The sequence below is a fragment of the Talpa occidentalis genome, unplaced genomic scaffold (assembly GCF_014898055.3).
Source record: "Talpa occidentalis isolate TD23 unplaced genomic scaffold, MPIMG_talOcc4v2.1 talOcc4.5, whole genome shotgun sequence".
Lineage (NCBI taxonomy): Eukaryota > Metazoa > Chordata > Mammalia > Eulipotyphla > Talpidae > Talpa > Talpa occidentalis.
In genome coordinates, this window is record NW_023604861.1 from 110,991,095 (window position 1) to 111,003,585 (window position 12,491).

Consider the following 12,491-nt stretch of genomic DNA (forward strand, 5'->3'; position numbering starts at 1 on the left):
CAGGAGCCACTGCTGTTGCCACAGGGAGTGAAGAGGAGCAGGTTTATGGTGCACCAGGACGGACTTGGGTAGTTGAGAGGGAGGGTGGAAAGGAAAGGACACTCAGGCCACAAGTGTACAGGCTTTCCTGGAGCTGGGACACTTGGGCCACTGGTGCCACCCATAGGGAAGGGAGTGATTGCCCTCCACGGAAGGGGAGATAAAGGGGCTTGCAGCTTTTCCAAAGGCAGAAGGGCACACAGAGACTGTGCCCACAGAGAGGACTAAGCCTTGAACAGGTGGAGTCTACTCAGATGCTAGCCCCCCTGCAGGTGGTCTGAGGAAGCCTCTCCTTGTGATGGAGGCAGAGCTAGAGGCAGTCAGGAGGTCAGAGATCACCATGAATCCCAGGGTTCACTGGCTTGGGCTTGCTGCCTCCATTCTCAGGGTGAGGCACAATGTGAAAGTGGGCAGGCAGAGGCTGCCCTGAGGGCCTGGTGGGTGAGCCCAGGAGGGGCAGAAACAGCTGGGAGGAGCACCTTCACTGCCTTTCACACCTTACCGCTCCCTTACCCCCACCCCATCTAGTCTGAGATCCTCAGTGATTTGCCGCTGAGGCCTCAGGCCCCATCTTCAGGCAGTAACAGGGTCCCTAGCACAGCCTTCACGGAGACTGTTTCAGGTCTAAGACCACACACCGGCCCACCGTGCTAGGGGGGCTCCTGCTCTTGGGTGGGCCCAAGGAGAGAATGGGGATGCTTCAAGGATCTTCCATTCTGGGAGAAACCATGATCGGCACAACACCCGCCCCCCCCCCCCCCACATGGATCCCCCTGGATGCAAAAGACGCCTGCACTCCACTTTCCCCTCCTCCGACCCCACCTCAGCATTTCCACCCATGGCACTGCTCAGTGGGGAGGTCACGCTCTCAGGCACACACCCCCTGTCGCGGGTGTCCTGGCCTGTGGCTCGCCAAGGGACATACCCCTGGCAGGAGAAAAAAGCATGTCTGCAGCCACCTGTGTAAACACTCTGCTTCAAAGACAGACAGATCAGTGACAGGCCCCATGAGAGCTCTAAGCAGCCCACCCAGACACGACTCTCTCCCTCTACCAAAAGTACCAGAGCGCTAGGCCTCCACGCTGTGCTCAGTTGTCGCCCTGCCTGGTATGGCTGTGGCCCACCTTCCGGCTGGCCGGCGTCTGCACAGGTGGGTCAGGCTTGCTTGGGCAACTAGGCTGTGGTAAGTGGAGTGTTGTAATTGTGAATTGACAACATCTGGGTTCTAGAGTCAGCTCTGCCGCTTGCTAGCCTTAGTCCCAGCTGCTCCCATCTCAGAATTAATTTTCCAGATATGCAAATTAGGCATATGCTTTACCTCTGAAGGGCTAAAAGAATGCATGTATTTGCAAATGAAAATGCTTATTTATTTTCCAGTGCTTCTGTCTTTCCCCCATGCTTCAAGGACCAGCGTGGCAGAGCTGTAAGCAGCAGAGCAGGGGCTCCCTGCTAAGCCTGTGCTGGTGCATGGGAGGTCAAAGCCCATCCTAGGTCAAGACCAGTCTCTTCTTAGGTTGTGGGTCCACGGTCTAGGCACAGCCCTGTTGAGAACTACCTCCTCCTCACCCACAGATTCCAGGTGCCTCCAATCCGTACCAATTCTCCAGGATGCCCAAGTCTTCTCTCTCTCTCTCTCACACACACACAGAGCAGAAACTAAGCTCAAGTTCCTGTTGAAATGCCAATCTCCTCCTTGCCCTTCAGTCATCTAACCCATAGCAGGTGTGAAGGCTGTGACCATGTGCGGATAGAGTAGTTTGGGAGAGAACCTCAAAGAAAAGTGGAGGGTAGAGGGTTGGGGAAGGCTTCAGGGATCACCAAAGATAAACCTTGCTGGCCTGATCCTCTTTTGGAGATCTAAAAGGTCTGGGGAATGGAAGCCCTGGATGGGCGGCTGCCTGGCCTCACTCCCTGGACACGAGTGTCCTCGGAACTGAGAGCTCAGGTGCTCTACTTGGGGAAGGAAGGAGGGTGGCCCTGGAGGGGTGTTGGGTGGTAGTAGTGGTCCCAATGGGGTGAAGGCAGTCAGTGGACAGAAGCCCCACTAGGCCCCAGGGGCCGATCCTGACTATGGTGTCCATAGGTCAGGGAAAAGCTTAGGGATCAGAAAGAAACAGCTCCACCTGCCAGTCACTCTGCACCCCCCAGACCTAAGGGAAAGCTCAGTGGAAGGTGAGGATACAGACAAATGCTTATCAAGGTTACTCATCAACTTTTCAGGAGGTGGAAATGTTCTTGGGGAAGTGAAGGTGAGACGAATCCTTCCCTGTGTGCCCACCATGGGCCAGGGGCTTTACCACATTGTTTGACTCCTCCTTACAAGGGCCCTCTGAAGTGGAGTACAATGGGCACTCACAGAACAGAAAAGGGAACAGGCACAGAGAGGTCAAGTGACTAGCAAAGGGTCACACAGCTAATAAAAGCATCAGTGCCAGGAGAAGCTCAGGGATCTGGAGGTTAGGAACTGTGGTCACCCACCTGGCGGACAAGGGCCAGCTGCAGGGAGACATAGAGGATGATCTGGGGGTCGCCGGGTGCCAGCTGTTGTGCTCTGGATGGGGAAAGAGAGGAGCAAGTTAGACACCAAGGCTTGAGTAGCCAGTGTGTGATGAAACCTCAGGAGTCCTGCCAGGCCACGCCTGGGACGGTGCCCAGCTGGGAGATAATGGATCAGGCGGAAGGTCCATGGGCAGCTCGTGGCAGGGCAGTGGCTCTGCAGGGGCTGACTCCTGCTGAGATGGGGGCTGTTGGGGAGGGAAAGTTGGGTGGGGTCTGGGCAGCTGCTGGCCTGGCCTTATACAAAACGTGGAGCCTGCCCTCTTCACGGAAGGACAGAAGGGAATATCTCTCCGAGGATGGAGGGGTGAGAATGACCTCTCTGGGCCAGAAGGCTTGGGAATAAAGAACTAAGAGAAAGGAGGGAAATGTCCTTATTACCCTGGAAGCTCAGAGAGGGGTTGGATGTGCTCTGGATTGCTCTAAGTTTCAAGGAAGCTACCTAAGCAGTGCAGGGCAGTCCCCCTGCAGGCAGTACTTCCACAGCAGGGTTCACCCAGGACTTCTTAGGGCCTTGCCATGGGCCCTAAGAAGGAGAGGGGGAGGGACACAGGCTGCTCTGGATCTGTGGTGAAGATAGGGGTCTTGTAGGAATGGACCTGAAGGAGGAGTTTCCCTGCCCTACTCCCCTTCCTTTGCCTGGGCAGCCAGGGACTCTATGTAAGGATTGGGGTGGGGTGAGGCTAGGAGACCAATGCAATTTTTGAGCCCTTGCCACATGTGGGGTCCTGTGCAGGTGCCTTTCCTGCTTTATGCAGTGTGATTATCAAAAAAATAATAGGCTGTTATTCCCAGTTTAGAGCCCTGAGCCCTTAGAGGAGGGGGGCTGAGCAGGGGGTGCTGTTAGCCCGCATGGGCGTTCCACACAGTTGAAAGGCAGAGGTCCAGAAACCAAAGGTCTGGCCCTGCTTCCAGCATGAGCGCCGAGGGCCTGGGTTTCCTGGTCAATGTAATGGGGATGGAAACCTCTGCTCCTGTGCCAGAGGGTCCACTGAGATAAAAGCCCATGAACATGCTCCCTCGTGCCTTTGCTGTGTAGAATCGGGCGTGCTCACCTCTCCAGCGTCTGCAGTGCTTTCCGGTGCAATTCATCCTGCTTGGATTTCAGTGTCGCTGCAGAGACAGGATGGGGCAGAGTCATGAGGGATGGCCGAAGGGGTGCTGCTGAAGGGGTGCTGCTGCAGCCCTGTCCCATCCCAGCGCAGGAAGAGGCCCCACCAGAACCCTAGCTGAAACTCAAATGCATTAGCACCGAGCTGATTCCACCCACGACTCTGGCTAGGGGGCGGGCTGGGGTGCCCCGGGCAGGGTTGGGGGTGTCCCTGTTGGCCATTTTTGGGCACAGTACATCCTTCTACTCCTTTGCATTATTTGCCACCTGAGTCAACTCCACCTTTGCAAAGGCCTAAACCTCACAAGAAGGGGCGCCACTTAGGACCTGGCCACAAGGCTGCAGCTTCTTTTTTAACCATTTAAACAAATTTTAAGGGCATGATTTGGTGGCACGAAACACATTCTTGGCGTGGTGCAGCCACCATCTCGCAGAACTTTTCATCCTCCCTAATGGCGTCAGGACCATTCAGCACAGACTCCCCTCCCCCAGGAACCTCTGTTATGCTCTCCCCACAGGTTTCTTGCTTTAATCCAAACCAGGCACCTTTCTGGTAAAGTGAATCCTGCTTTAAATGCTCTAGGCCAGGTGTTTGAAGCACTGGCTGCAGGCTGAACCACTTCAAAATGATTCATCTTCATGACTTAAAGCTTCACAAAGGAAGATTTAAAATAAATGACTGTCGCCTGGCTCCAGCCCTGGCCAGGTCAGATTGCTCTTCTGGGTTTGGTCTGGGTGGGGCCCATTCCCTCCTTTTCTCACTGTGAAGACCCAGAAGTAGGTGGCTGCCTGAAGGATGGGGGACACATGGCTGGCAGGGTGGGGGAGAGAAAGGTGAGACCGGCCAAGCAAGGGTGAAATCCACCTGGCAAATGCAAGTATTTATTAGGCATCTATGGTGTGCCCAGCACTATCCCATGTATTGAGGGGGCTTTAAAAGAAGATCGTAGCAGTGCTGAGAGGACAGGTGAACCAGAAAGAAGACACTACACTGGGGTCAGGGCTGGGGGCATGTTACAGATGCAGGCACCACCGGAGCTCTAGGGGCAGAGACAGGCATGCTTTGGGGCTAGGCTGGGCCCTGGAGAGTGGGAAGAGCTGGGTCGGTGAAGGGGGCACCTCTGAGACATGAAGACGGAGCACAAGAGTGGAAAGAGGACTGAGTGTGTGTTTGTGTGTGCATCTATCCGGGAGGAGTTAATGGGGTGTGTTTGGAGGACACTGATGGGACAAGATACCTGGGAAGCAGTTAGGATGCCCATGTCACCCCAAGCAGAAGGCCCTAGGCCTCAGCACCCACCGTCAGTTGCCTGAAGGCTGTAAGTGAGACCCAGCGCCAAGTAGCCCTTGGATAGGAATTCCCCAGCTTCCTCCCCGAGATCGATCACCATCGTGGCAAAGTGCTCGGCTTCTTCCAGCTGCAGAGAAGGGAGACAAAGGTCACTGCGCGGGAGGGAGGGTTTCCTAGTATTGGCATGAAGGATGCTTGCAGTTACCAGCAGGACACACAGAAGAGCAATTCCTCACATGTGAGTAGCATGAACAGAGGTGTCAAGTGGCCATCTGAGTCCATATAGCTACTGAGCAGAAGAATTGAAACAGTTGCCTCTACCAGTGACTCCCTAGACCTCTTCCCACACTGAGGAGTCTCATGTTCAAGGTCACGGGGGCAGCTGCCCTTGCCCCAGAGACCGCAGCTCTGTGGACCGAGGACCAGCCCACCTGTGCCAGCTCCTTTCCTCATCCGGCCTCTGGAGGCACCTGTGTTATCCTGCCCTGCTCAGCAGAGAGAGCGAAGCCTGGGCAGGGGGCAGGCAGGGATCAGGGACTGGCCTTGGGGACACTGCCAACTCTGCAGAGAGGGCAGCCTGCCATTCTGGTTCGTCTCTGAGCTCACACCCTGACAGAGAGAGCCCAAACTTTTCAGGGGAAAAAGGCCTGGGGCTGTTTTTGTCCTGGGAGTAGGAGGAACTGTTCCAGCTGGCAAGGGACCAATCAGTGCGGGTCACGTGCACACACATCAACACACACAGCATGTGACATGAAGGAGGCACATGCAAGGCAGGACTCACATGTCCTCTGGGGCACACATGCCAGCATCAGGCCAGTTGGGGAGTCAGGGGACAGCTGGGGGCCTCAGCTGTGCCCATTTACGGCCCGCTGGACTCAAAGAACCCTCCCTCGTGCCCAGTCCAGGAACATCCTCTGCCTATAAGCCTGGCTTGGTAATGTCACTGAGAACGAAGATGGGTGCCACCTCACAGTCAGGGGTCCGAACAAGAGCCCGGAGTCCCACAGCCACAGGATGTCAAGGCACCCTCGTAAGCGGCATCTCCCCAACAGTGGAAGCCCACAGTCAGTCAACTGGGGAGCTAGATTCAAGTCCAAGTAGGCTCTGGCACCCAAGCCAGTACTGCCCCTGCCCCGTTCCAGTGCCTGCCTTGGCCCGCCTCACCTGGCAGGATTGGGTAGCTCTGAACATCTCATGGCCTGGCCACAGCTGGAGGAGCCAGTGGACTCCACTCCCCAGACAGTGAAGGTAAGATCAGAGGGAGTGGCAACTTGAGCTGAGTCTGACATTTGGGCACAGCTGTAGTAAGCACCATACAAGAAAAAGGCCGAAGAGCAGAGTAGAAATAATAGAACCCAATGAGAGCAGAGCGGCCAGCTGCCATCCCAGAAAGTGGCTGGAGGGGACTGGATCCCTCTGTGGCTTGACTGCCTTCCCTGACTTAGACCAGCCTGGTAGATGCTGACCAGGACAGCCCTCCAGCCGCCTCGTAGTTAAGCTGGGGAGGCTGGTCAGGTAGTCACTGAAAGGATGAGGGAGTGTAGAGAGCCAGGCCTGACATCATCAGGCCCAAGGACTTGAGGTTTGGGGGAGGCCATAGCTCTGGAAATCCTGCAACTATTGGCTGTCCAGCCTTGGTTGGCTACGTGGGCCCACAGCACCTGACCCAGGACTCAGGAGAACTGTGGGGGCCAGAGTTCAGAGTCAGGTTGACAGAACAGCCCACAAGTCTCTGATCCTGGCTTAGCACCTTTCTGGTTCCATAAAGTCCTCTGCAAAATGGGGAGTTGGATGACCCCACTCCATCTACTCGTCCCCACAAACCTCCACTGAGTCTTCTGTAGAACCAGGCTCTGCACAGGGCTCTGTGGTGATGCCCAATGACAAGGGACAGAAAGCCTTGTGACATGCATGGAATCCCTGTGAGCCCACACAGAGGAGGGCAAGACCCCACAGGATGCAGTGTGGCTCTTTGTTCAGGCTCCATGGTGCGGTGCTGGCCTGGGGCTCCAGGAGAGGCAACTATGTGACTGGAGTTGCTCAAGAAAGCGTCATAGCCAAGGCGGTGAGGGCAGAGACACCAAGGGAAGGGTAAGTGAGCCAATGGCACCTTTCATCCTTCCCAGAACCCCCACTGCTGATGTGGCTCATTTCACACGCTGCCTTGGGACTCATTACATCCCACCCAAACGGGAACAGGCGTTCTCATAGAGGATCAGGTATAAGTTATAAAAAGAATGCAGAAGCCCACTGCACTCCGTGCAGATACTCTCTCCACAGCCATGTCCTTCTGCTCAGCATAAGCCTCTTGCACCCGAGGAGAGAGGATGTCAAGAATGAGGTTCAGCTCAGCAATTACCGGTAAACAGTAAGAAGTTACTGTCCAGGTCACGAATGCCATACTCCTGACAAATACAGCTCACCATCCTTCAGCTTTAGAAAGTGAAAGCATATATCTTTAGCTTGTCCGCTTGTGGTTCACACTGACTCTCAGGGGTCAGTACCTTCCTCGGTCAGTTCCTGGCAGCCCAGCGCCTGCAGTGTAAGCAGGCATCAGCAGTTGTGTCTCAACTCAAGACTCACTAGGCTTCAATGTACCATTTCCTTACATGGCCAACATGATACTCACTTCACCTCCCACAAAGCACTTTGTGCACATGGAGTCAGTGCAGTGATGATTAAGGAAAAGGACTAACAGTTCTATTAAGTATGACAATATAGACTATGAGAACATGGAGTATTAATATACATAGGACTCTAGCCAGCAAGAGGGAAAACTGCTGTTTTATTTTTATTTATTTTTTTTTTTTTCTAAAGTCTAAAGACTTTTTTTTTTTTTTTTTTTTATAGAGGCATGCTTTATTTATTTGTTTGTTGGTTTGTTTGTTTGTTTTGTTTATACATGCACTGGGTACAGTCAGAAGCGCGGGAGGGCGAGAGAATTCACCAGAGCCAGAGCGGGGAGCAGAGCAGGCAGAAGGACCGAAGCACACTGCTGAGGGGAGCAGCGGGCGGCAGGAGAGGTCTGCGCGCCATGTGGGACCCTCCTCTGGTGGCCGGGGAGCAGCCGGGGATCGAACCGGCGCCGCAGAGGCCGCGCGCAGCTTCGCAACCCAGCGCTCAACCGCTGCGCCACCGGGGAGGCCCAAAACTGCTGTTTTAAAACAAACCCAACATTTATATTTATTTTAAATGTAAAATATATACAAGTAAATTATATATATGTATATGTAAGTGATATGTATGCATGTTATCATACATAGTATACATACATACATAGACGTATACACACACACACGTTACAATTCCCCTTCATCTAATACGAGAATGGGAATCCTAAAATCTTTGAGAATGTGGCTTTGCCACCTTTTTTCTGAAGCACTGTTATTCCAAGTTCAGAGTCAGAGCCACATTTATGAATAAGCTTTCTACACAGAGGGCAGGGTAGCCTAGGAGCTAAGAACACAGGCCAAAGCCAGACTTTGTGGGCTCAGTCCTGGTTTGACTAGTTACTAACTGTGTGGCCTTGGGCAAGTCACTTCACTTTGCTGTGCCTCAGGTCCCTCTTCTGTGAATTGGACACAGAGTCTGCCTCAGTGACATCAGTTGCTGGGAGGACTGAATGAGATAAGACACAGTGACGCTCACAGCAGTGCTCGAATAAACACACAATTATGATTAGTCATACTTTTATATCTATGACTAGTTTAATCTTTCAGAATTTTTAAGTCTCAGTCTGATAGATCTGACAGGTGCCACCTGAGTCGAGTCCATGTCCCCAATCACTACATGGCCTCACTGACAAATGAGGAAGTGGCATCAAAGACCCTCCTGGAATTCAGAAAGGGCACACTACTGCTACCTTTTGCCTCTGGCCTGCGCCTTTATCACAGCAAAGGAGTGACTGTGCCCAAGGACAAGTTGGCCCTACAGCCCCGTGAAGGGTTGGGCAAACCCTCTGACCCTTACCCATGGTCCAGGACACATATGCATAAAACCACGAACGACCCATCATCACAAAACTCACCCCTGCGGTGGGGAAGCCACTTGGGTATTTTTTTTTTCTAGCCACTTTTCTATTCCCTGATAATCTCTTTCAATTAAAAATAAAAAGTTTTATTGCACAACCCACGAATGGATCTCAACCTGAGATCTGAAAAATGCTGCTTTCATCAAATGCAGAGCCTGCCCACCCCATGCTACCCAAGTCACCTTTCTCCCTGCCTCAGACCTCATGTGCCCTCTCCAGGCTCCAACTGCTTCCTCCTTGTTTCCTCAAGTTACCAGCCTGTGGCTTGGAACTTGTGGCCGCTGCTTCTGCAAGATTTGCTCAGGTTGCAGCACTGGGCTTTGCTGACTCAGCAAAATACTTCTAGGATGAGGGATTTCAAAGCTCTTTTCCCCATTCTCCTCCCAACCATACATGGCTTTTCACAACTCCTATACCCACAGCTGCCACGTAACTTTGCCAAAAAACCCAGGTGAAGATCTCTGTGCTTCCTCCCTTGTGATTCCAGAGCAACATGGTCTCACTGGCCTAACAAGCCCTGCAGCGCCCTGCCAGGCTGGCCCTTGCAAAGCCCAAGGTTCTGAGGCACAGGCTGCTGAGGGGACCTAGCCAAGGTCATCCAGTTTAGTCAAGTGGCTGAACGGAGATTCCAACTCAGGTCCCCTGATTCTAAGTCTGGATCTTGTAGAGCTGCCTGATTCAAGGCTGCCCTCTGTAGTTCCTCAGTGTTCTCCTCACTGACCCTTTGGAAAAGGGATGTATTGAAGGATATAATGCTTTGCCCCTTTGTTCTTGTTTCTCATAAGGAAGGGAAATGTCCCTGTGATTTGACAAGTTTCTGTATCTCTCCAATTTCACTAATTTGGTCCCTACACAGATAGGTCTCTGGTGTGCACTTTGCCCATTCTCGGGTTGCCTTCCACTGCAAGGGCTGCCTCCTCCTGCAAGGGCTGCCTCCTCCATCTTGCAGGGGCCCAAAAAGGCTGTACACCAGAATCTTCCTGTCTTCTTCCCTTGCTGAGAACCAGAGAAAGGTCACACAGATGTGTGAGCCTGCAGAGCTTGTTTAAAGAGCACCTCCCGTTTCTCCGAGGTCCCTTTCCCACAGGACTCAGGACCTGCCGCTGCTGCTCCAGTGAAAATACATCTTTTCTTTCTGGGGAAAGCAGGCTCTCTTCCTGACTTCCACAGGCTAGTGGCAGGAGAGCTGGCCCTCTTTCTTTCCTGCCTCGTAAGTACTCAATCCATCGTTCTGGCTCTGGCCACCCCTGAATCTGAAAACTGAAGGCAAAACACTAACGTACATCCTTTCTGGGCACCTGCTGTTTTGAAGGAGCTGTAATGGGGAGGGCTGCACCTATTAGGCACCTGCAATGTGTTAAGCGGGGTCAGACCTCAGCTCTGGGCTTCACAGCTGCCTGCAACAGCGGATGGGATTCCCATTGGAGGTTACAGTTAGGGCAAGAGAAGGTAAATGACTCCCCCAAATCACAGAGCTGCTAAGTGGATGGGTACATGAACCATATTTCCCCCGTTCTCTAAAGGCTGTGCCCTCTCCGCTCCCCCGACAGGCCCCGGGGAAGTCCAGAGACGGCATCATAAACCTTAGCAAAGATGAACATGGCCTGCTTTCTCCATTTTACAACATCCTCTCCTGTCTGCACAGCACACTCTGCCCCCATCCCATCCTTCTAGAAAAGTTAAACTAAATGAATTTTAAATAATTGTGTTTGGAGGGATATTAAAAAATATTTACATCTCCCTTTCCTTCTGCTCCAAATAACTGTCCATGCCGAAGAGGAGGCTGTCATACACTGCTGTCATCAGGTCAGAGCTAGGACACCCTCCTCCGGGCTACCCCAGGGACCAGTGCACTCCCACCAGACTCCATTCCTGCTCTAGCTGCTCCTACCCTGCTGCAAACCCCAGGTCAGGCAGTTATGTGACCATGCAGGTGGCTCTGCCCAGCCCCCATCCTACCGCCCCACCAGAGGGCAATCTCGCTCTCAGACCTAGACTCAGCCTGGGTGTTGTTCTATGTGGCTCTGGGCACAAACAGGACATGGGGACAGCAGGTGCTCCGCCTCTGGGCACAAGGCCACCCAGTCCAGTTTCACCCAGCACAACTCGTTTTTCAAATGTCCCAGTTTCAGCCTCCTTCCTGCAATGCGGGCCAAACTGTCCACCCCCAGACTGCTGGGCTCTGCTCCTGGGCCTTGGCTGGGCCTGCTGGGGGCTGACGTGAGCCAGCATTGCGAAGGCAGGAGACGGAGGTGGCGTCAGAGGCCTTTCAAGGATCCATGCCCTGTCTCCTGTCGCAGCACCCCATGCCTGCAACAGTCAGACCCATTCTCCCTGAGAACAGAGAGTGCTGGGCCATCCTCTCCTTGGAAAAGAGGCTGCCCTTGGCTCTGCACAGCTTACCCTCTGCCCAGCGCCAACCTAGGGAGCCAGGGAGAACCGCTGAAGCAGGCACAATCCTTCCACACCCGTCCTCCATAGCTTGCTAGGGGGTGCCGCCCTCCCACCCAGTATAAGTGGACTGAAGTGCGGGCAGGGTTCTTTGTGGGGGAGGGGTCAGGGTGCAAGACATGGTAAGTACAGATGATCCCCATCTAGCTGGGAAGGCAAGTACCATATAAGGCAGAATTTGTTGCCAAGTGATAGCGTTCACGGGCAAGAAGATCTATCCAGTACGAAGCAGGCATTAACTCTGGGCTGGGGAATCAAGAAGGAAGAGAGATGGTTCCTGCCCTCAAAAAATACACATGCACTAAGAACGCGAACATGACATGCTCAGTGTCCACGGCAGGTGAAGATGCAGAGGGTGAGGTTCCAGGTCAGGTCACCAGGGGCCCCTCAATCCCAGCAGGACCTCACTTGAGCTCCTACCCTATTTAAACCCTGGCTCAACCAGTCCTCAAACCCAAATATGCTGCTCAGCTGAGGTTAAACTGCTCATCCTCCTCCTGAATTCTGATGACAAATCTGCCTGTTTAAGTTTCCTTCTGGGCTTTTCTATTTATGTTGTCATTGATTACTTTGCTCCTAACTCATCTGATTTCAATTTGGACTGATTTGATCCTAATTTTATTACCATGTAATCTGAATGCACATAATTACTGTAATTATGCTGCTGAGGGAAACAGCTCCTCCACGGCGGGAAGACCTAAATTTAGGGCTTCCTGGCAAGGGCGGCCGTTGGCTGGGTGGACCCACCGCCACCTCAGAGCTGGCAGCCTGTGGGAGCACAGATGCCCTCCCCACCCCACCCTCGGGGAGGTGGGTATTTTGGGCTTCATCCAGAGATGGTTTTGAGGCTCCGTTCAGAAGCCTGGAAACATGCAGGGGTGTGAGTTAGGGGTGGTTAGCAAGTTCAATCTCTCTGCATCCTCCAGTTCACACTTCTGCATCCTCTACTCACACTAGCACCCTCTGTGTCCTCCATTCACCAGTACCCATCGCACCCTCTGCTCACACCAGAA

At 53.3% G+C, this 12,491-nt stretch overlaps 1 protein-coding gene across 2 annotated transcripts in view; it reads right to left on the reverse strand.

Annotated features, from left to right (window-relative positions):
- TTC7A (tetratricopeptide repeat domain 7A) overlaps positions 1–12,491 on the reverse strand; it is a 104,020-nt gene that overhangs the window by 39,891 nt on the left and 51,638 nt on the right. For both annotated transcript variants that reach the window (XM_037528103.2, XM_054687725.1), the window contains 3 exons: positions 5,007–5,124; positions 3,651–3,708; positions 2,518–2,590 (listed from right to left, as the gene is read on the reverse strand). In XM_037528103.2, coding sequence (XP_037384000.1) covers positions 2,518–2,590; positions 3,651–3,708; positions 5,007–5,124 — 249 coding nt within the window. The remainder of the gene's footprint in view (positions 1–2,517; positions 2,591–3,650; positions 3,709–5,006; positions 5,125–12,491) is intronic.